The 24,104-nt window shown below is 41.6% G+C and overlaps 1 protein-coding gene across 1 annotated transcript; it reads left to right on the forward strand.

Moving 5' to 3' along the window:
• The first annotated feature begins 20,249 nt into the window (after positions 1–20,249).
• LOC133003686 (nuclear factor 7, brain-like) lies at positions 20,250–22,050 on the forward strand. Its single transcript, XM_061073477.1, has 2 exons — positions 20,250–20,563; positions 20,651–22,050. The coding sequence occupies exon 2, from the start codon at positions 20,668–20,670 to the stop codon at positions 22,048–22,050; it is 1,383 nt and encodes a 460-aa protein (XP_060929460.1). The 5' UTR covers positions 20,250–20,563; positions 20,651–20,667.
• Positions 22,051–24,104: the final 2,054 nt, after the last annotated feature.

Here is a 24,104-nt window from a genome sequence, read left to right on the forward strand (position 1 = left end):
TGGAATGAGGGCGGAGCCAGCCGACCCCATTACAACAAACTCACAACTCATCGTGAAGGGGCCGGCCGCTGATCGACACAACGCACTCTCCTCAGTCGGGCTGCCGAGCGGCCGAGACACAAAACAATACGTTGTGTAGACATGTCCCACTTGTGTCTTTGTGGTGCAACTTGTAACGTGACAGATTACAGTGATAACAACCTCCCATGTTGTCCACACACGTGTAATCTCAGCTCTTTGATCGGTGTCGTGTTGTCGGAGCAGGAGGAGCCGAGGTCAAAGGTCGTGTCAGTTAGCTCCGAGTGTCGGGAACAAGGCGGCAGCGTCTGTGAGGATCGTTAAAATCTCTCGTCTTCCTTCCAAGTCGTGTTCTTCATCTGCGTCTTCTTCATCTGCGTCTTCTTCATCTGCGTCTTCTTCATCTGCGTCTTCTTCATCTGCGTCTTCTTCATCTGCGTCTTCTTCATCTGCGTCTTCTTCATCTGCGTCTCCTTCATCTGCGTCTTCTTCATCTGCGTCTTCTTCATCTGCGTCTTCTTCATCTGCGTCTTCTTCATCTACGTCTTCTTCATCTACGTCTTCTTCATCTGCGTCTTCTTCATCTGCGTCTTCTTCATCTGCGTCTTCTTCATCTACGTCTTCTTCATCTGCGTCTTCTTCATCTGCGTCTTCTTCATCTGCGTCTTCTTCATCTACGTCTTCTTCATCTGCGTCTTCTTCATCTACGTCTTCTTCATCTGCGTCTTCTTCATCTGCGTCTTCTTCATCTGCGTCTTCTTCATCTGCGTCTTCTTCATCTGCGTCTTCTTCATCTGCGTCTTCTTCATCTGCGTCTTCTTCATCTGCGTCTTCTTCATCTGCGTCTTCCTCATCTGAGTCTTCTTCATCTGCGTCTTCTTCATCTACGTCTTCTTCATCTACGTCTTCTTCATCTGCGTCTTCTTCATCTGTGTCTTCTTCATCTGCGTCTTCTTCATCCGCGTCTTCTTCATCTGCGTCTTCTTCATCTGCGTCTTCCTCATCTGAGTCTTCTTCATCTGCGTCTTCTTCATCTGCGTCTTCTTCATCTGCGTCTTCTTCATCTGCGTCTTCTTCATCTGCGTCTTCTTCATCCGCGTCTTCTTCATCTGCGTCTTCTTCATCTGCGTCTTCTTCATCTGCGTCTTCTTCATCCGCGTCTTCTTCATCTGCGTCTTCTTCATCTGCGTCTTCTTCATCTGCCTCTTCTTCATCAGCGTCTTCTTCATCTACGTCTTCTTCATCTGCGTCTTCTTCATCTACGTCTTCTTCATCTGCGTCTTCTTCATCTGCGTCTTCTTCATCTACGTCTTCTTCATCTTCGTCTTCTTCATCTGCGTCTTCTTCATCTGCGTCTTCTTCATCTGCGACTTCTTCATCTGCCTCTTCTTCATCTGCGTCTTCTTCATCTACGTCTTCTTCATCTGCGTCTTCTTCATCTGCGTCTTCTTCATCTACGTCTTCTTCATCTACGTCTTCTTCATCTGCGTCTTCTTCATCTGCGTCTTCTTCATCTACGTCTTCTTCATCTGCGTCTTCTTCATCTGCGTCTTCCTCATCTGAGTCTTCTTCATCTGCGTCTTCTTCATCTGCGTCTTCTTCATCTACGTCTTCTTCATCTGCGTCTTCTTCATCTGCGTCTTCTTCATCTGCGTCTTCTTCATCTACGTCTTCTTCATCTGCGTCTTCTTCATCTGCGTCTTCTTCATCAGCGTCTTCTTCATCTGCGTCTTCTTCATCTGCGTCTTCTCTCTTTCATCCTGATATATTTATATTCTCTCAGTTTAACTTCGGCCTTGAATTAGAAATGTCATTCACAGTTCACCGGGGGGGGCCGGCAGCTAATTTCAATCAAATGTCTGGAGTTCACATCTGAAAGCAGCTGATTAGACTTTGTCCCGGGGACAGACGGAGACGCCACTGAGACTGAGACTCCACACGATAGCTGTTGACCTGACTTTAACCTCCGAGTTAGCAGAAGAGGAAACGAGCTCTGTCCTCTGGAAGTGTGATGAAGTGTCTCCGAGGACCTGCTGGTGTCTTCCAGGCGTCTGGGTGGATCGTCTCCTGGGATCGATTCAGAACAAGAGGTTCTCCACATCCAGGGCAGAGCTGCTGTTAGTTTCACGTTGTGTTTACAAGTCGTCTGGGGCCTGGAGCTGCTCGAGCGCTCACCTCCAACTAATGAATAGATAGATAGATAGATAGATAGATAGATAGATAGATAGATAGATAGATAGATAGATAGATAGATAGATAGATAGATAGATAGATAGATAGATAGATAGATAGATAGATAGATAGATAGATAGATAGATAGATAGATAGATAGATAGATAGATAGATAGATAGATAGATAGATAGATAGATAGATAGATAGATAGATAGATAGATAGATAGATAGATAGATAGATAGATAGATAGATAGATAGATAGATAGATAGATAGATAGATAGATAGATAGATAGATAGATAGATAGATAGATAGATAGATAGATTACTTTATTCATCCCCGAAGGGAAATTAAGTTGTCATAGCAGCCGGTGTATTTGAATTCAATAAAATACAATACAATAGAATAAAATAAAAAATAAAAGAATATTGAGGTAGTAAGAATAAAAAAAAAGAACAAGCTAAAATAAAATAAAATAGGTAGATAAGGTGCAGTGGCAAGATGATGGTAATAGTACTGATGATATGATGGTAATGTTATTGTTAGACAGTATATAAAAATAGTACAGTATGTATAGTATATAATATAACATAATATATATTTATATATGATAGTAATTATACCAATATAAAAGCAGTATATAGTAATAATGGCAGCAACAGTATATATAATAATAATAGTAATAGTGATATAATAATAATAATTATAATTATAACAACACAAGTATAAATATGTGTATATAGACTTATGTATACAAAGAATATACAGAGAGTATGATATAATATATGATATATAGTAGAGGTATGAATATAAGTATTTGACTATACAATAGGTAATATAATATACTATGAGTGTAATAATATGTAGACAGAGTGTGCAAAAGACAATATGATTGTATAAAATGATATATAATATCAATATGGTTTATATGAACACATATCACATATGATGTGAAGTAAGTGTATATGGAGCCGTGTGTTGTATTATGTGAGAAGTTGAATTTGATTCTTCAATCGAGTGAAACTGTCAAGAAATAACGTGAAAGTATCTGTGAAAAGACGTGTGGCTCGTCTGTCTGAGCTCGTTCAGGGAATCATGAAAACATGATTCTCTCCAGGAAACCACTGGACTCAGAGATGTGACCTTTTCCAAGTCCATCAAAATACTCCGGGCTCAAATCGTCCTGTTAAATCACAACACAACACTTGATTTATTCTCACACAGACACGAGCATCAACACCAGGGAAGTGCAGGACGACTCTTTGCAACCAGCAAATTCAAATTGAACATGTTAAAGAGTTTCAAAGAAAAACCAAAGTCAGAAGGTTGAATTTCTGAATCACGACAAAGTGTCTGTTAAGTTTCATCTTTTTGAATTTCACAGGAACCAGAACGTTAGAGGAAAAAATGCTTTTCTATCTTTTAGACGTGCGAGTTACAGAATATAAGAAATATTATTGAAAAAAACAAATGATTCCACATGTAAAAGTTCCTTTAATGCTGTATTCTGATGCGTGTAGAACTGCTGGAGTCGGACTGTTTGGTGGATGAATGTGTTATCAGTCTGTTTATCATAGATTCTTCTGATGATGAGACAGATTGAAAGGAGTTGAAATGCAGCTCTGCTTCCGTTCCGCCTCAGTTTCCCTCTGCTTCTCCGGCGGGTGGAGGGATTTGAACCCTTGACCTTGGCGGGTGGAGGGATTTGAACCCTTGACCTTGGCGGGTGGAGGGATTTGAACCCTTGACCTTGGCGGGTGGAGGGATTTGAACCCTTGACCTTGGCGGGTGGAGGGATTTGAACCCTTGACCTTGGCGGGTGGAGGGATTTGAACCCTTGACCTTGGCGGGTGGAGGGATTTGAACCCTTGACCTTGACGTCCACGCTCCACCGGGCTGAGCGACTCCATCTCAGTCTCGGTGCTGGAATACAAAGCATATTTCAATAGCTTCTAAAAATGCTAATGTTGTATCTGTGACAGTGGAGGAGGTGGCTGACTCTCATACTGAGTTTCAGGTCGTAACATCTTCTTCATCCCATGGTGTGATGAAGAGGAGCGAGATGCGTCTGGAGGCTGAAGCTCTGGGAGGTTTCACGCAGCTGAAGAAGTTGTTGGTGGATTAGAAACGCTTCGTTAATCTCATTAGATTAAAGAGTCCACCAGGGTTTGATTCATTTTCTATTCAAACAAGTCAATAAGTGGATCTTGATTTCATAAACTGCCTTTTCAGCAAAATGCTCTTTTTCTATTAATAATTAATGGTTAAATGAGGAATTATTGTTAGTTCTTTCACGGATTGTTAATCAGAAACTCGGAATTGAAATGATGGTAAATCTAATTTCTGCCAAATGTTTTTTATGGGTAAATCCTAGAAAGGAGTCCGGGAATATTTTAACACAAAGTCAAACAATTTTAATAATTGATTCGTCATCATTGATTTAGTAAAACGTCAAAACATTAACAACAGAAGCTCCAGCTTTTCTGTTTTATATCTTTTTAGGTTTGTGAGATATTCAACATCAGAGACTTTCAACTCTTTTTCTGACATTTCTGAAAGCAGAGGAATAACAGATCAATTCAGGAAATTATCTGAAGATTCATATCATTTGAAATCCAATCGTAGTTCAATGTGAAATTAGGAGCCATTATTCAGCACTTTTATCATATTTCAAAGATTTTTGTAGAAAAGAAAATTAATATAATTTAATTTGTTTATAAAAGACCATTTTGCACTTTAGAGTTCTATTCTGTTCTATTCTGTTCTTGCTCTCATCGTCACAGAAGGAGTAGAAGAGCAGTGCAGTTATTTCTTAATTCAAAATATTAGTTCCCCTTGTTGTGTAGATTCCATTCTGATGAGTAGAGGACGTTAGTTGTCCAACTCTACCACCATGTTATTATTAAATTATATTATATTATTATTGATTTAAAAACCTGACTACAGCTCCTGGTTGTAGACATAGTAACAGTAGAACCGTAGAGAAACCGATGAGCAGATTAAGTCACTGAACAGCATCACGGTCCGTTCACCGCTGAGTCAGCAGAGATTATCAGAGCGTTTCCGTGGTGACGAACCTCTGGAACGTTGAAGCTCATTAAAACAAACGTTGCCGCTCTACAGAAACATCTCAGTGTGGAGTCGTGTCCCGGCCAAGGGAGAGAGAGAGAGAGAGAGAGAGAGAGACAGAGAGAGAGAGAGAGAGAGAGAGAGAGAGAGAGAGAGAGAGAGAGAGAGAGAGAGAGAGAGAGAGAGAGAGAGAGAGAGAGAGAGAGAGAGAGAGAGAGAGAACCGAACCCCGGGTCAGAACCGACAGGAAAGACCTGCACACACTCTCACAGGAGGAGAACAACACACCTACATGAACAAAGGCCTACAACATGTTCAGCACACACCCACACTGACACTCTTCATCTCCTCTCCACCTCCTCCTCTTCCTCCCTCGCTCTGTCTCTCCCTCAGACTGTGAAGATGTCGGTGAAGTGAGAGGAAGTGAGAGGAAGTGAGAGGAAGTGAGAGGAAGTGAGAGGAAGTGAGAGGAAGTGAGAGGAAGTGAACGCAGTACTAAGAGCGTCTCCTCCACTCGGTGCGAGAGGCCGAGCAGCTTCCACACTCGACAGGAGATGAGAGGAGACAACTGCCTCAGAAGCTTCCAGACCCGTTCTCTCGGATGGTGAGGATGGTGTGTGTGTGTGTGTGTGTGTGTGTGTGTGTGTGTGTGTGTGTGTGTGTGTGTGTGTGTGTGTGTGTGTGTGTGTGTGTGTTTGATTTACTGCAGGTGACGTGTTTGTCGAGTGGGATTTGAACCAGGTGCTGATGCCTGAGCTCCTTCAGCCTCTTCCTCACAACACCACTCGTCTTCCTTCTTTCAGGAGCTCGGTCGGTCCATCTCCAAAGGTTCTCCTGGTTTCTATCAGCAGTGAAGAGAGAAGCAACGTGGAAGAGAAGCTGCTGCTCTTTGCATCTGGTTTGAAGAGTTTTGGATTGAGGGTTGATCCCGAACCTGCTGGGTTTGGTTCCAACACTTGTAGATGACATGTGGGATGGGTCAGGTTGGTCTGTGAACATGGAATAACGTCATTAACCACACGTGTCAGGAACAATAACACAAAGTGTGTGTTGCCTCTCGGGGCTCGGACACCAACACGCAGCCGGGTCTCTGGAGCTGGATCGACTCTGGAAGAAGCAGTTTGCTGAATCCACTTCACCACGAGGATCTGGGTCTTTCACTTTTCGCTCTTTCAACACGGACGTCATCGTGCAGCTTGAAAATGTGTCAAACAGCCGGCGACTGACTTTGACCTTTGGTGGAGTTAATATTGATATTATAGTCGTTCATAAAGTGATGCATGGTTTGTATCTTTATCTCCAGTAACTGGTCCCAGTCTCTGCTGGAGGCGTCCGCTGAATTCTTCTGAGCAGAAGTGTTTGTGTTCCTACATCGTTTGCTCCACAGGAGCCTGAAATCTCATAACCCCGCCCCCCCCCCCACGCTGCCTGAAACCACAGCTCACACATTCCTATCTGCTGCTCACTTCATAGAGACATGATCTCCCAAAACATGATCTCAGCCAGAAAGAAACGATGTCTCGTTGTATTGATACTTATTTTTCTACCATTTTTTGAAAAGAAGAAAAACATTATCAACCTAAATTAATTGAGGACAAAGTCGTTTTATGACGAAGTTTCGCTGACGTGGCTCAAACTTGATTCATCAGATTATTAAACATGATTTATAATAAGCGCTGGTGTCTCTTCTTGCAGTGTAATGTCTCCTAAGCTCAGTGGAAACCCCCCCGGGACACATTTGAAGATCTGAGCGTGGTTTGATTTCTCTGGTAATGCCCCCCCGCTCCCCAGAGCCCCCCCATTACAGAGTAATTATTCCATGGAGCCAGGGGCAAAGTGCTTCACTGATTTACTCAGAGAAGAGTTGGAATTAGAAAACGCTGAAGCAGCTGAACATGAAGAAGCTCGTCCAGCACAAGTCCGGTTTCTTCATGAGAGGTTGAGTCGACCCACTGGAGAAGTTCAGAGTCATTAAGGTTCTACTCATCACTCAGCTTTAGTCAAACAAACAGAGATTAGGAAACGTCAAACCCAGAACGTCTCCATCAACCCATCAGGGGTCACTCAGAGGTCAAGTAGAGGTCACTCAGAGGTCACCACAGAGCTGCTCGCAGTTCAAACATCAGCAGCGATGATTCTTCAAGTAGGGAAAGCACCAAGAAACGTTTACTACTTTATCTTATTAATTTGTAATCGTTTCTCCTCAGTTCTTCTGATCCTGGTTTAGATGTGAATCAACTCTTCATCGTGCACATCACCAACAGCGATCGTATTTCATAGGAACACAAGTTGTTATGGTTTGTTACATCATGAGTCAGCAGTGCACTGGTACCTGTACATGTAGCTAACAGCTATCTTAGCATTGAGGCATCGAGTTGTAACCGTCACTGGATTTTAACTTCTGTTGATCTTTACCTATAGTTGCAGCTGCACATTAATTTCCTTTAATCATTCTTATCATAGTTGTCTCTCCCATTTCCCACGTCCTGTCAATGAGGATGAAAAGCTGGAGCAGCCAAGTTTGAATATCTTTAAAAATCCATTGTAAGCATTTCAGGAAACCTCCTTTCTTTTTGATGTCGACCATCCTCCAGTTTGCCGCTGACCTCTGACCTCTGTCAGATACCTGCATCCTCTCTTTGCATCTCAGAGCAGGAAGGAAAAATATCTGGACCTTAAATTGATGTGTGTTGTGTAATCGATGTGTTGCTTTGCGGTTCCAGGTCATCGCAGCCTCATCACGTCTTTAAAAACCTCATCAAACCCTCGTCTTCCTCGTTGTGTGCAGAGGCTGAGCCGAGTCAGCAGATCAATCTCTCTCTCTCTCCTCCCTCGGTTATCAGTCATGCTCATCTCTTTTTAAACAGCTATCAGGGCTGAACTACACCTGATGTGTTTCCACATTAGCCTCAGTCCATACTCCGATCTGTTAGTGTGTGGACTCGGAGGCTCGGGGGCTAATAAAGCCGTCTCATGTTCAGTCGCTCTGTAGCAGATAAGACGTCTCCGGAGTCTGTGAGCTCACATCTGGCTCCGGTCCAGATGTTAGCTCACATCTGGCTCCGGTCCAGTGATCAGTTCAACATGCCCTTTGAAAGCAGGGACTCCTCCTGCAGCCGCTGAGGAGGAGCAGTGATCAGGATCAGTGGTGCAACACCAACTGTTTGTATTTGTTTGACCTTTTCTAAGTGAGCACGCTGGTCCAATGATGGCACAGCCCGAATTCAATAAGGGAGCAGTGCTAAAAACAAAAAGGTCATTGAATCACATTGATGACTTTCTCTACGGACGTTGTGTTACTGAAAAATGACTGAATTCACTTCTGGAGTGGATCCAGATTAAAACAGGTTTGAGTTCAGTCGTTAGCTTTGTGTCCTTCTAGAGTCTCGATGTACAGATTGTATAAATCCAGATGAACGACATGACCTCTAAAGGTCGAGTGGACGGGTCAGGAGTCATGTAGACGTTTAATAAATGTTTATCAAAGATGGTTCCTGTCGTGTCAGGAAGTTCTAATCACACAGATGTTTGCTTTGTATTATAATTTTGGTTTTAATTAGTTATTTGATGATATTAAAAGTTGGTAAAACATCCTGATTGGCAGCTGAGACTGACTCGTGATTGGTGGAAGTGGAAACACGTCGTCCATGTTTCTTTACTGTCGACTGGCTTTAGATTAATTGCAGCTCGTACACTTTGTTCGTCCCCTCAGGGATTCCAGTCGTAGCTCAAACTATTGTAATAGCAGCTAAAATTCACCATTAATTACCTCAAAATCAACTTGCATATTAAAACAACTGCATGATGGAAAAGGAGAAGATGGAAGAGGCAGGTGATGGAGGTGCAGGAGTTCACGGACACACACTGTGCTCTTTTGTTCTGATGGTTTTCTTCTCACGTCGTTTCAGGGGTGAGAGAAGTTGAGTCGCCTGCTCTGACCTCTGACCTCCAGCTCATCCATCACCTGTGGGATGAACTGGAACACGGAGATTTCCACGGCTGAACGGGAGTAAATCCCTGGGGAATCAATGCTTCGAGAAAGATGCTACCGGCTGTAGGACGTGGTCTGTGGATCAGAGAGTCAGAGAGATGGATGGATGTGTCAGTGCTGGGTTGAAGATATGGACACGCTGATGGATGGATAGAGCAGAACAGATAGATAGTAAACAGGTGAAAGGTAAAGTGACCTTCACTTAGGAAAGATAAAGATATTAGACTTAGAAGACTGGTGTCATGTCAACAGTGAAACGTCCAGATTAGCATTGATTTCATGTGTTTTTGATTAATCTGAATTGAACATGTAGAAAAAGGCTCCGTCTGAATATGGATCTGGATCTTCCTCCGACCCGTTTGACTTCCTTCCACCAGTTCCATGTTAATCTGTCCAGCAGCTTTTACCAGTAAACACCCGACCATGCAGGCCCCAGACCAGGGGACACGGGTGGAAACATAACCTCCTCTGCAGAGTTAATGGTAGAAAACACTGATGTCGTTAAAACCAATCACACCCTTTCCCATAAATTAGAACAAATACTCTGTGAATTCAGTTTCATTTCACCCTCCTGTTCTCCAAGGCCCCAGTGAGCAGCACTGGGCTGTGGTGGTTTGGCGTCAACATGAAGCATGACCCACAAGGCATCGATAAAGTCATTATCGCCCATAAACAATTTCATTTATAGACAAAACCAGCCCATTTTTTGCCAAGTGCTCAGCCTGACATCCACCTCAGCCACAGCAACACTCCAGTACCCATGTGTTATGGGTCCCACTGTGGGAGGCAGGGAATAACTGGGCTGCCATGTTTGGATCCATCATCCGTCGCTTCACACATGATTTGAACAGGAACTAACGCGACTGTGATGACGTTCGGATGAAGAGCTGCTTGTTCTCTTCATCCAGAGAGGCAGCGTCAGGCTGAGGATGAGGAACCGTCTCTTCACCTTCATCAGGCTGCACCAAGTCACACAGAAATACTACAGCTCCAGAAATACGTCTGATGTTTCTCATTGGGAAAATTACATTTAATTTGTAAAGTGCAAATCATAATATACATGATCTCAAGGCTCTTGACATAGAAGGTCGAGACCTTAGAACAGCACAGAGAGAGAGAGAGAGAGAGAGAGAGAGAGAGAGAGAGAGAGAGAGAGAGAGAGAGAGAGAGAGAGAGAGAGAGAGAGAGAGAGAGAGAGAGAGAGAGAGAGAGAGAGAGAGAGAGAGAGAGAGAGAGAGAGAGAGAGAGAGAGAGAGAGAGAGAGAGAGAGGGAGAGGGAGAGGGAGAGGGAGAGAGTTGTGTAATCAACGTGTTTCAGCTCTGACAGACTAGTTATTATAATGAAAACAGTAACAGTGATAATAATACATGATGGTATTCATGACTCTTTGGTCTCATAGATTGAATGAATGAATTCTGTAGTTTCATAGATTGAATGAATTCTGTAGTTTCATAGATTGAATGAATTATGTAGTTTCATAGATTTGAATGAATTCTGTAGTTTCATAGATTGAAAGAATTCTGTAGTTTCATAGATTAAATGAATTCTGTAGTTTCATAGATTGAATGAATTCTGTAGTTTCATAGATTGAATGAATTCTGTAGTTTCATAGATTGAATGAATTCTGTAGTTTCATAGATTGAATGAATTATGTTGTTTCATAGATTGAATGAATTCTGTAGTTTCATAGTGTTGTGCAATAGGAGTAGACTTGACGTTGGCTAATTAATAATAATCATGAAATATGATTATTAAAATAATAAAAATTATCTATCAAAAATAATTAAATTATTAATTGAAGATGATCAGTAATCAAATAACAATAAAACCACTAATGAGAAAATAGGAATTATCAATTAGAAAGTACAAGCTATCAATTAACAATGATAAGGTTATCAACCAAGAATAATGAAAATAATTAGTCCAACACAATAAAATTATCAATTTAAGAATAATACTATCTATATTAATAATTGAGAAAGGGGGGGCACCACCCTGGTTTCCCAGGGGCCAACGATGTCAAGCTATAATTATCAGTCTCATAATGATAAATGTCAAATTAATAATGTCAATATTTTAATATTAACGATTACTTAATAAACAGTGAAGGCTTCTAAGTTCGAGCACAGGCGATCATAATCCAGCTGCAATCACATACATATGCACAAATAATCACAGACTACAGATACTTTAATTACAAAAGTATTTATTAAAAAGGGGAAATAAAGTTATAATGTTATTCAATGATTTATCATTTTAACAAGCTCCAATATTTCAAAGGTAAACACAGCAGCAGCACTTATCACAATTCAGAAAATACATGGACAACCTGCGGTCTACCTATGTATGTCTGTCTCTATGTGTGTGTGTGTCTGTGTCAAAGTGTCTCTCTGTGTGTGTGTGTCTATGTGTGTGTGTGTGAAATAAAGTTAGTGTTATTTAATGATTCATCATCTTAACAAACTCCCATATTTCAAAGATAACAACAGCAGCTTATCACAATTTAGAACACGCATGTAACCTCTGGTCCATCTATGTGTCTCTGTGTGTGTGTGTCTGTCTGTGTCTATCAATGTGTGTGTGTGTGTGTGTGTGTGTGCGAGAGAGAGAAAAAGAAGGGGGGGTGGCGATGACGCGTAGTGACATCACATCTAAGATGGAGGCCGATCATGATTCGTGGAATCAAGGCCTAAAAACTCTCAAAATGGCGGATTGACTACAAAACAAGATGGCGGAGCCGTTATGAATTTAGAGCCAGGATGGGAGGAGAGAGAGAGCGGAGGCGTGGCAATAATAGACTCAAAATGGTGGGTTTAACTTAACGTTATCCAAAATGGAGAATATGTTAATGACACCATGTGGCCGGAGCGCACACTGGTGGTCGTCACATGAATTACACAAAGGAAATTTTAGACAAAGAGAATTCTTATCTCTGCTTGGCTTTGGGGCCGAATGGTTTCCAGATGTGTTCAGCCTCTCTAAGCATAGATTTAACTATGTGACATGACCTGTATTATAAATACAGGTCAGAAGTGTGTATAGGTCGGTTTAGAAGGAGAGAGAGAGAGAGAGAAAAAACATGAGAAAACATGTAAGGAGAGTTCAAAGAAGCTCTTAAAAATACACGCCTGAGATGAGTTAACTGTGATTCACCCCTCAGCCCTCAAGCGAGCGTTGTGGGCCGAGGTTCTGATCGGTGAAATCACTGCAGACTCACACAGACGTTAACAGTGCGGGCGGAGGCTTTCCTCGCGGCCTCAAGCACAAACACAAAACCCGGAAATGAACCGGAAGTAGCGGCTCGTCGTAGCCGGCTAAAACAATGAGACTCAGCGGTCTCGCAACAAATACAATCAAATATTAAATAATATGCTACGTATCAAAACTAACATCTGCCCAGATAATCAAGTCTTACTGTACCACCCTCGCGGTGTGTCTGCACCTCGGCGCGAATGTGTCGGGGGCCAGTGAATCACGTAGTCTCTCTCACGAGCGGAGCTCCGGGCTCGGCCGCTGGACCGGAAAAGGAAGCGAATTATTCGTGCTGCCTTGACGGAATGAAACTTCGTCTTCTTCTGTAACAGCGGAGATCGTGCTGTTTTACAGGAACGGAGTGGATTGCCTCTTACTCCTCAGCGGGATGAACGTCGCGCTTCTGCAGGGGACGGCTGGTTTGAAGCCGTTTGTAGATCGTTGGAAAAAAGAAAAAGTAAAGTCTATGGAAGGGTGGGAGTCCGTCCAGCGGGGCACTTCCTGTTTCGATGTCTAATCGCCTCCTTAGTTACTGAGTCGTGTGGTTAGACCTCTTGAGGTCAGAAAACAACTTGAGCAGCGTGGAGAAGAGGAGGACAAAGAAAGTCTCTTAAAAATACCGAGTTAACTAGTAGAACCCCGGAGGGGTTCTGTTGTCGCTTGGGCATCTGAGTGAAGAGAGAGAGATTTCTGTGAGCTCAGCCCTTTTAAGTCATGTCTCAGGTGACTCCCCCCTGGGAGGAGGGGTCAGGGGTCAGTGTGGCCCTCCAGCCAATTGAGTTGTCAGGATTTGGCCCCCAGGGGCGGGCTTACCGTGGGGGACCAGGACGTGATCTTTTGCCACATGGAGATAAGGGCCCATGCTGGATTTTTAAATGTTAGGGGTTACCCGAGCCTGGCCTAAGGTTTTACGACCCTTTGTTCTAAGTCGGATCACTGGGCCTTGCCCAACAATAGATTGAAAGAATTCTGTAGTTTCATAGATTGAATGAATTCTGTAGTTTCATAGATTGAATGAATTATGTTGTTTCATAGATTGAATGAATTCTGTAGTTTCATAGATTAAATGAATTCTGTAGTTTCATAGATTGAATGAATTCTGTAGTTTCATAGATTGAATGAATTCTGTAGTTTCATAGATTGAATGAATTCTGTAGTTTCATAGATCGAATGAATTCTGTAGTTTCATAGATCGAATGAATTCTGTAGTTTCATTGATTGAATGAATTCCGTAGTTTCATAGATTGAATGAATTCTGTAGTTTCATAGATTGAATGAATTCTGTAGTTTCATAGATTGAAATAATTCTGTAGTTTCATAGATTGAATAAATTATGTAGTTACATACATTGAATGAATTCTGTAGTTTCATAAATTGAATGAATTCCGTAGTTTCATATATTGGATGAATTCTGTAGTTTCATGGATTGAATGAATTCTGTAGTTTCATAGATTGAATAAATTATGTAGTTACATACATTGAATGAATTCTGTAGTTTCATAGATTGAATGAATTCTGTAGTTTCATAGATTGAATGAATTCTGTAGTTTCATGGATTGAATGAATTCTGTAGTTTCATAGATTGAATAAATTCTGTAGTTTCATTGATTGAATGAATTCCGTAGTTTCATATAATGAATGAATTCTGTAGTTTCATAGATTTTATGAATTCTGTAGTTTCATAGATTGAATGAATTCTGTCATTTCATAGATTGAATGAATTCTGTAGTTTCATAGATTGAATTAATTCTGTAGTTTCATAGATTGAATGAATTCTGTAGTTTTATAGATTGAATGAATTCTGTAGTTTCATAGATTGAATAAATTCTGTAGTTTCATAGATTGAAAGAATTCTGTAGTTTCATAGATTGAATGAATTCTGTAGTTTCATAGATTGAATGAATTCTGCAGTTTCATAGATTAAATGAATTCTGTAGTTTCATAGATTGAAAGAATTCTGTAGTTTCATAGATTGAATGAATTCTGTCGTTTCATAGATTGAATGAGTTCTGTAGTTTCATAGATTGAAATAATTCTGTAGTTTCATAGATTGAATGAATTCTGTCGTTTCATAGATTGAATGAGTTCTGTAGTTTCATAGATTGAATTAATTCTGTTGTTTCATAGATTGAATGAATTCTGTAGTTTCATGGATTGAATGAATTCTGTAGTTTCATAGATTGAATAAATTCTGTAGTTTCATTGATTGAATGAATTCCGTAGTTTCATATAATGAATGAATTCTGTAGTTTCATAGATTTTATGAATTCTGTAGTTTCATAGATTGAATGAATTCTGTCATTTCATAGATTGAATGAATTCTGTAGTTTCATAGATTGAATTAATTCTGTAGTTTCATAGATTGAATGAATTCTGTAGTTTTATAGATTGAATGAATTCTGTAGTTTCATAGATTGAATAAATTCTGTAGTTTCATAGATTGAAAGAATTCTGTAGTTTCATAGATTGAATGAATTCTGTAGTTTCATAGATTGAATGAATTCTGCAGTTTCATAGATTAAATGAATTCTGTAGTTTCATAGATTGAAAGAATTCTGTAGTTTCATAGATTGAATGAATTCTGTCGTTTCATAGATTGAATGAGTTCTGTAGTTTCATAGATTGAAATAATTCTGTAGTTTCATAGATTGAATGAATTCTGTCGTTTCATAGATTGAATGAGTTCTGTAGTTTCATAGATTGAATTAATTCTGTTGTTTCATAGATTGAATGAATTCTGTCGATTCATAGATTGAATGAATTCTGTAGTTTCATAGATTGAAAGAATTCTGTAGTTTCATAGATTAAATGAATTATGTTGTTTCATAGATTGAATGAATTCTGTAGTTTCATAGATTTAATTAATTCTGCAACTTTATATATTGAATGAATTCTGTCCTTACATGCATCTCGTTGGTTAAGTGAAAATATAAATAATTAGATAATGCATTAAAACGAGTGCATGTCCGATCTCCTCAAACTGCCTGAAAGCAGCAAAGACCGCTGATCACATTCAGCTTCATGTTCCTGCTGCTCTGCTCCAATTACACCAGGGCAGTGGAGCCAGAGCTGAGTCGGCTCGGTTGAAACACTGTGTGTGTGTGTGTGTGTGTGTGTGTGTGTGTGTGTGTGTGTGTGTGTGTGTGTGTGTGTGTGTGTGTGTGTGTGTGTGTGTGTGTGTGTGTGTGTGTGTGTGTGTGTGTGTGTGCTGTTTTGCATCTTGTGACAAAGTGTGTGTGAAAGAGTTTTATGTGTATACAGTAAAATTCTAAGTGTAGAAGCTGCTGTGCTGCAGTCTTTCCTCCAGGGGACATCCTAAAGACAGGGAGGGAGATTATCCTCTCACCCTCCTCCCTCTCTCTCTCCTCTTCTCTTTATTCTCTCCATCTTCAGCCCGACAAAGCCTTTCATTTTCACCACCCCCCCTCCCCTCTGCCTCCTCTTCTTCACTCTGTGTGTCACATCTGTCACTTTCCTTCTTCTTCATCACGTCTATCACCTTTCATCCTCTCCCTCCTCCCTCATGGTTCTCAGTTTGTTACCGTGGTTACTCCTCCCTCTCAGACGCTGTAGACTAAAACTCTGAACGCACAACCGGGTCGCGTCAACACACAAACAAGGACAATCAACACAGTAACACAACCGTTTATCATTGTCGAGGAGGAGGAGGAGGAAGAGGAGGAGGAGGAGGAGGAGGAGGAGGAGGAGGAGGAGGAAGAGCAGGATGAGGAGGAGGAGGAGGAGGAAGAGGAGGAGATTCTCGAGTTCCTCTGATCAGAGATGAGTGGATGAGAAAGTTAAAATCAGTTCCTCACTTTGAAGTATCATTTTTTCCTAGGATCATTTCACCAGCGGTGGAGAAAGAACTCAAAAAGTACAAATACTCATGAACTTTTTTTACATTAGTGAAAATAAGTACTTGCTTAAAGGTTTAAGTACTAAAGTATAAGATCCTTACTGAGTGAAGCAGAGCTCCACTTCATCGTCTCGAGTCTCGTGTTGAAAGGGGGCGGGGTCAGAGGTTACCTGCCCACTCTGATTGGATCATCGGACTGATTCACCACTGGTGATTGATTTAATTTAAAAATATAAAACACACGTAGCTATCACTCACGTTTGGACCCTGACAAACTCACCACTGCAAAATGTATTGTATGTAAAAACCTACTGGGCAATAAACTGTGATTCTTATTCTGGAGGAGGAGGAGGAAGAGGAGGTCCACCTTCATCACATTCATCACTTTCATCACCTTCATCACCTTCATCACCTTCACCTCCTAGATTCTTAGTGGATTAGATGCTCTCTCTCTCTCTCTCTCTCTCTCTCTCTCTCTCTCTCTCTCTCTCTCTCTCTCTCTCTCTCTCTCTCTCTCTCTCTCTCTCTCTCTCTCTCTCTCTCTCTCTCTCTCTCTCTCTCTCTCTCTTTTGCTCGCTCTCTCTACACCCAGCTCTTCTCTCTCTGATTATTATCATTACTGAACCATTATGACTCGGTTCTTGGCAGGAGGGATCCTCATCTCCATTTAATATGTCCACTGATAGAAGGATGAAATGATCACACACATTCTTACACACAGACACACACACATTATTACACACAGACACACACACACACATTCTTAGACACACACACACATTCTTACAAACAGACAAACACACATTCTAACACACAGACGCACTCCAGATGACTGCAGTCTCTTTGGGCTAATTATAGACAAGGATTTTAATAGGCCAGTGAAAGCCAAAATGAAATATGAAATATGTCCTTCGTAATTAATAAGCACTCGACATTCTGTCTATTGTAATGAACGAACCTGACACACACATTTTTGCTGGATAACACACACACACACATTTCAGTACATGCATGTTAAACACACATACAATGTGTTTTTGTGTATCAGTAACCAAACATATTGACTCAAATGAAGCTCAGATTAATGTCACTGAGTTGTGAATAATTCTCAAAGACTTTTACTCAATAAATTCAAATCATATCAGACAAAAGTATTAATTAATAACAACAGGATTGAACCACCGACAGAATAACAAATGAGTAAACATGTTAAATGAAGAATCAAGAGAAAAAACAAATTTTCTCACTTTCGTCCTGTAGTATCCAATCAAGCAGATACAGCGGCTACACACAAACACACAAACACACACACTGCAAACGGAAACAGAGAGAAAAAAACACAAACATGCACACAGTGACAAAAGAGACAAAGGCAGATTATTCTCTTCTCCCTCTGAAAGGGATTAGTCAGATGCTGCTCTAATAGAAAAACTAGAATAAATAGTACACACACACAAACAGTCACACAAACACACACACACACACACAAGGTTTGTTAAGGATAAACACGGAGGATAAACACGGAGATTTGTTTTCTACATTTATTTGTTACAACTTACAACTTTTAATAAACACTTTGTGGAGAAGTGAAGTTTCCTATGAGATGATGCTTGAAGCCACTAAAGGTTTTGATTTTCACAGGTAGAACATTAAACCTGATACAACCTGGTGAGCGGTTGTTGGAGGTAGAAACAGAAACAGGAATCTGATTGGCTCCCGGGAGGAGAGCAGAGGGGAGGTGATACATAACAAGGAGACAAATGAGTTTCAGCCTCCATTTAGAATGTGGGCAGAAGGAGTATGGCATCGGATCGGTGGGTCTGAAGTGAGTCAGATCACATGTTGTCCCTGGTGAGAAAAGGTTGGATCGTCATGAACTCCTTTTCAGTTTGGATTTGTCAGTTATTTGATGTCTTGTTGCTGGGAAGTCGAGCGATGTCTTCTTTAGAAATCCATCCGTCAGCCGTCGGACTCCGCAGGGTGAAGATCTCTCTGACTCCTTCTGCACTGAAGTCTGATTCTGTGGCTCGAAGACGCCGAATCAAAGAGGAGAATCAGAGTTATTGTTTTGAAGTTGAAGTGTTTTCCTTCGTGACTCTCTGCGGTAACTTCCCCTGACAAACCATCTGCAGGGTCGCCGCGGCTCCGCCCTCGTGGCCGATCACCATGCCAACCGCCACTCACTGATTAAACATCCGATAAGTGCGACCAGCAACTTGTCTGCTGCAGCCCACACACGTCTTAGTCACGGCCGCTCATCTGCAAGTCAGAGTGCCTCCGTGTCCTTCTGCTGAAAATCACTGGCCTGAATATTCAACTTCATTTAAAGCTCAAGGGGAAATTAGATGTGGTGTGCCCCCCCTCTCCACAGGGGGTCAGAGGTCGGGAGGACACTGAACTTCTCCTCTTCAGGATGAAGATGTTCAGCTCATGCAGCCGCCTGGCAGCTCACAGACCATTTTCATTTAGAGCAAATGTTTCTCCACAGACTTTCTTTGTGGGAGTAAAGGACAGATTGTGATGTGTGAGAAAAGTTAATATTTAACATAACTTATCTTTACTCTTGCAGAACGACCTCTGAACTTTGAACACTGATCAGATAACGATCATATTCAAGCAGCTATTTCCCAACCAAGTCTCTTGTCTGTGTGAGCTTGTTGCTGCCAAATTACTTTTTGTAAAGGACAGATTGAGATGTGTGAGAAATGAATTCATTAAATATGTTGGAGAATGTGAAACGAACAAAACAGGAGCTTTGTCTCTTAAAGACACAAAGTTACACACATGCTGAGTTACTGACAAACCAAAAGGAAATTCAAGACACGTAAATACAACTTAGAAAACAACCAGAAAGTTGAATCTGGTTCCTGCAGCTTTATCATGGGGAGGATGTGACCGACAGTATCAAGGAGTCACTCAGTGTTCACCAGTAAATATCTGTGACGGCCTCCGTGTTCTAATGTTCTTCACCAACACTTTCATAGTAAACAGTTCTGGTCAGACTGTAGATGTTGACGAATCCTTCAGGAAGACGAGTTCACAGCAAATCATGTTTGAAGAAAACAACTCAGACGAGACAATAAAACACTGTTTGATGGTCGAGTGTAATATTTGTCCTTCAGGTGGTGAAGACATTACAGAGACTGTTTGGAAATATGAAGGAGTCCCATATGTTTGTTTTCTGATGGTTTTCAATCTGATTGTAGCTCCAGATCCTTTTCGTTCACCTGGAGCCGTCCTTCACAGACGTTTGAATGATGACGATAGAATTCAGAAACTAGACGTCTCCTCAGGGGGGGGGGGGCTGCAGTGTTTTCAGATTGTTCTTGTTAGGTCCATGTCCCATCCATGAACATGGAGAGGACCTGGTTCATGACCTGTACTGCAGCCGTCTGAACATTAGTGGCTTTATCGTCATTTCAGGACAAACACTCGGGTGAATTTGTAGACACATGGTTTCCATAGTTACAAGTTTTTATCTTGAGAATAGCAACCAGATGTGGAACTGTCGATTATGTACATGATGATGGAACATCTGTCTGCACACACGTCACAAGAAAAATAAATATGAGTACCCTGTATATAAACACACACACAGACACACACACAGTAACGTCCAGTGGCAGCAGCCGTGTGGGTCGGAGGGTCGGAGGCTGACCTCCACAGGACGGCGAGGATCTGACCTCTGACCTCACTGCAGCAGCAGAAGGGAAAAGTTCCACATATCTTCATTACATTATTACAAGTTAATAATTGTTCTCAGATGCCTGCTCTCTCCTTTATGAATCTTTGCTCCACAGACAGTGCTGACACAAACCTCTTCTTGACAAAGTTAATATTTTATCATAACTTATCTTTACTGTTGCAGAACGACCTCTGAACTTTGAAGACTCAGCAGATAACGATCATATTCAAGCAGCTATTTTACAACCAAGTCTCTTGTCTGTGTGAGCTTGTTGCTGCCAAATGACTTTTGACCAGTTATCAAATCCAAGGCTTGAATTACTTTTTACAATCGTGTCCTGACACACCAGAGAAACCAGGAAGCATCTGCTCCTCCCTGAAGAGACGCAGGCTGAAAACCAGACGATCACATTCACCTTCCAAACCAAACTAAACCAAACCAGACCAGACGTCCTGAGTGAGTCCAGCTACAGGAGAGAAGAGTCAAACTACAACCTGCCGACGCTCCACACACTGACCGTGAGTTTAACAAACACCTCGACTCAGAGAGGAAGTGAACCTCAGTGAAGTTCATGGAGCTGTGACTGACTGACTGTCTGTTTTCAGCTTCACCTGGAGACTCAATGGCTTCCAGATTAGAAGAGGATCTCTGCTGTCCCGTCTGCCATGATGTCTTCAGAGATCCTGTTCTTCTGTCATGTAGCCACAGCTTCTGTAAAGACTGTGTGAAGAGCTGGTGGAAAGACAAAGAAGTAAAAGAGTGTCCACTTTGTAAGAGAAGATCTTCAAAGGATCAACCACCTGTTAACCTGGTGTTAAAGAACCTGTGTGAGACCTTCTTACAGGAGAGAGATCAGAGCTCTTCACCTGCTCTCTGCAGTCTGCACTCAGAGAAACTCAGACTCTTCTGTCTGGACCATCAGCAGCCAGTGTGTCTCCTCTGCAGAGATTCAGAAAAACACACCGGCCACAGATTCAGACCCATCGATGAAGCTGCACAACAACACAAGAAGCAGCTTCAGGAAACTCTGGAGCCCTTGAAGAAGAAGTTACAGAGTTTTAAACGTGTTAAAGTAGAGTTTGAACAAACAGCAGAACACATTAAGGTCCAGGCCGGACTGACAGAGACGCAGATCAAGGAGCAGTTTAAAAAGCTTCATCGGTTTCTGGAGGAGGAAGAGGAGGCCAGGATGGCTGCACTGAGGGAGGAAGAGGAGCAGAAGAGTCAGATGATGAAGGAGAAGATTGAGTCTCTGAGCAAAGACATAACGGCTCTTTCAGACACAATCAGAACCACAAAGGACGAGCTGAGAGCTGAAGACGTCTCGTTCCTGCTCAACTACAAGGCTGCAGTGGAACGAGTCCAGCAGCGCCCCCTGCTGGATGATCCACAGCTGGCCTCAGGAGCTCTGATAGACAAGGCCAAACATCTGGGCAACCTGAGCTTCAACATCTGGAACAAGATGAAGGACGTGGTCTCCTACAGTCCTGTGGTTCTGGACCCAAACTCTGCTCATCCAGTACTCGTCCTGTCTGAAGATCTGACCAGTTTGAGAGAAGGAGAGGGACAGATGCTTCCTGACAATCCAGAGAGGTTTGATCGATACGCCTCAGTCCTGGGATCTGAGGGTTTTAACTCAGGGACTCACAGCTGGGACATCCTGGTTGGAGACAGTACTTACTGGACACTGGGTGTGACAGCAAAGTCTGTCCAGGGGAAGGGAGAGGATCTGTCTGGATCATGGGGAATATTCTTCAGTGGAGTTAAATACTACGCACTGTCACCATCAGGATCATCTGATCTCTCTGTGCAGAAGATCCAGAGGATCAGAGTGAAACTGGACTGGAACAGAGGAGAACTCTCGTTCTCTGATCTTGATACTAACAAACACATTCACACCTTCAGACACACTTTCACTCAGAAGATGTTTCCATTCTTTTGCACTACAGATCCTTTGAAGCTGTTACCTGTGAAAGTCTCTGTGACGCTGGATCAGAGCCGTTAGAGATAAAGATTTTATTCATCATGTTTATTTCTTCAAGAGAAATCTGCTGAATTTAAATGTTAAACTCATTATTCTAAAGCATTGTTTATTTCTCATTTTACTTCTCACTCATTTTTAATTTCTCCTGTCAACTTTTCCACGTGTGTAAAGAGATTTCTTTATTTTCTGATCTTTATCTTTGGTTTGTTTTTTATTTCCATGGAAAATGTTTTCTATCATTTAGATTTTGTGTGGATCCATGAAGTCGAGCAAACTGATGAAGATCCACATAAAAACACATTTATCAATAACAGCTGATCATTGTTCACATTCAACAAACTTTATTAAAACTCACACATGAGATTATGATTCATATTTAATCACATAAAGTCTGTTCACATGTGAAATAATCCAACATATATGAACATTTGTCTGTTTGATGTGATGAAGCCAAAATGATTCTGTCTGTAAAAGTGTTTATTCAACAGCAGCCAAGTGATGTGATTTTAAGATTGTGATAAAAATAATAAAAACTATGAAACACAAACAGATTTTGACCTTTTTCATTAGAAGCGAAACTATCTTTATAGATTTGATCTGACCTTTGATTCCAGTGTCACTCACTCACAGTGTTTACACAGTCACATGTTCTTTGTGAATCTCGTCCAGCTCTTTTCTCAACTATTTATTTTGTCGTTACGAAGAGAGAGAATGAAAACAAATCTCATAAAACACCATGAATGTGATTCTCTTCTCAGCGTTTTACTGTGTATTAATCAAGATAGAGAACAAACTAATGGAGACGTGACAGTTCAGGTCTTACCTTCACGATGAGGAGCTGGGACTCACCAGCAGCTCGGCCACACGATGTCCTGCATGAGTCCTGTGAAGTGTCTGGAGAATGTCTCGGTTCTCACATGCCTAATCTCTCCTTTATGAAGCTGCACAGACAGTTGGGGGGGTGTGATCCATCATTAAAAGACAATTACAGATCAAAATTCAAAGATTACGATCTGTGTGTCAAATTATTTCAGGAAAGGCTGGAAATGTGAAAGAGAGGCATTAAATAAATGATTCTACATTATTAACACCATTAAAACGGAGCTCTTATTACCAGCAGACAGAAACCTAATGGAGAGACGTGGTGCAGTAATTGCTCTTCAGACTGAAGCTGACAAAGTGACCAGCCTTTGAATTCTCCTTCAGTTCTCCTTCTTCATTATTCACAGATTAACCGAACAACAGCGTTTTGAATGTGGAGCGAAGGTCATGCAGGAAACAGGAAGGTGGGGGCGGGTCTAATGACACAGAAACCAGCTGACCTCAGGGAAGCTGGTGATTCGCTGAAGCTTCTTCTGATCCATGAACCCGATCATCCACGGTGCGACTGATACACAGGGTTTCCCATGTGTCTATCAGGGGCTGCAGCCAATAACTGTGAACTCAAAGGTTCTGGATACGGGTTCGTCCGTCTGGATTCGATTGTGTGTAAAAAGTTGTTGCCATTGAAAAACATTTGTTGTCCAGAAAATATAAGTCAAAGCAAATGAGTACAAGACAAACAGGGAAGTGTTAAGAGCTGCATTAGTGGAGTGTGTGTGTGTGTGTGTGTGTGTGTGTGTGTGTGTGTGTGTGTGTGTGTGTGTGTGTGTGTGTTTGTGTGTGTGTGTGTGTGTGTGTGTGTGTGTGTGTGTGTGTGTGTGTGTGTGTGTGTTTTTGTGTGTGGCAAAGCGTGACTGAACACAAGCATATGTTCTCAACCCTGAATAATTAAAGGTTATTTATATACAGTGCGGACGCACACATTGTGTTTTCTCCTCCACAGTTAAGATGTGTTGAGTGCGGATGGGGGGGGGGTAGTGTTATGATGAGCTTCTCATGGTTCAGCTGATGATCCTGATCAGAGGCACAGCAGCAGCAGTGTGTTGTTGTTGTCGGTCAGCGGGAGGAGAAGTGTGTACAGCATCTAGGCATCTACACACAGACACACACACTCGCAGGTGTCTCATTGTGTGATGACTTGTGTCTTTGTGAGATCAGTGAGAAGAAGGTGTGTAACGAGGAGCGACACTTCA

Source organism: Limanda limanda, chromosome 6 (assembly GCF_963576545.1).
Source record: "Limanda limanda chromosome 6, fLimLim1.1, whole genome shotgun sequence".
NCBI lineage: Eukaryota > Metazoa > Chordata > Actinopteri > Pleuronectiformes > Pleuronectidae > Limanda > Limanda limanda.

Coding starts and splice junctions, on each gene's coding strand:
- LOC133003686 (XM_061073477.1), top strand. CDS start 20,668: ATGGCTTCCAGATTAGAAGAGGATCTCTGCTGTCCCGTCTGCCATGAT.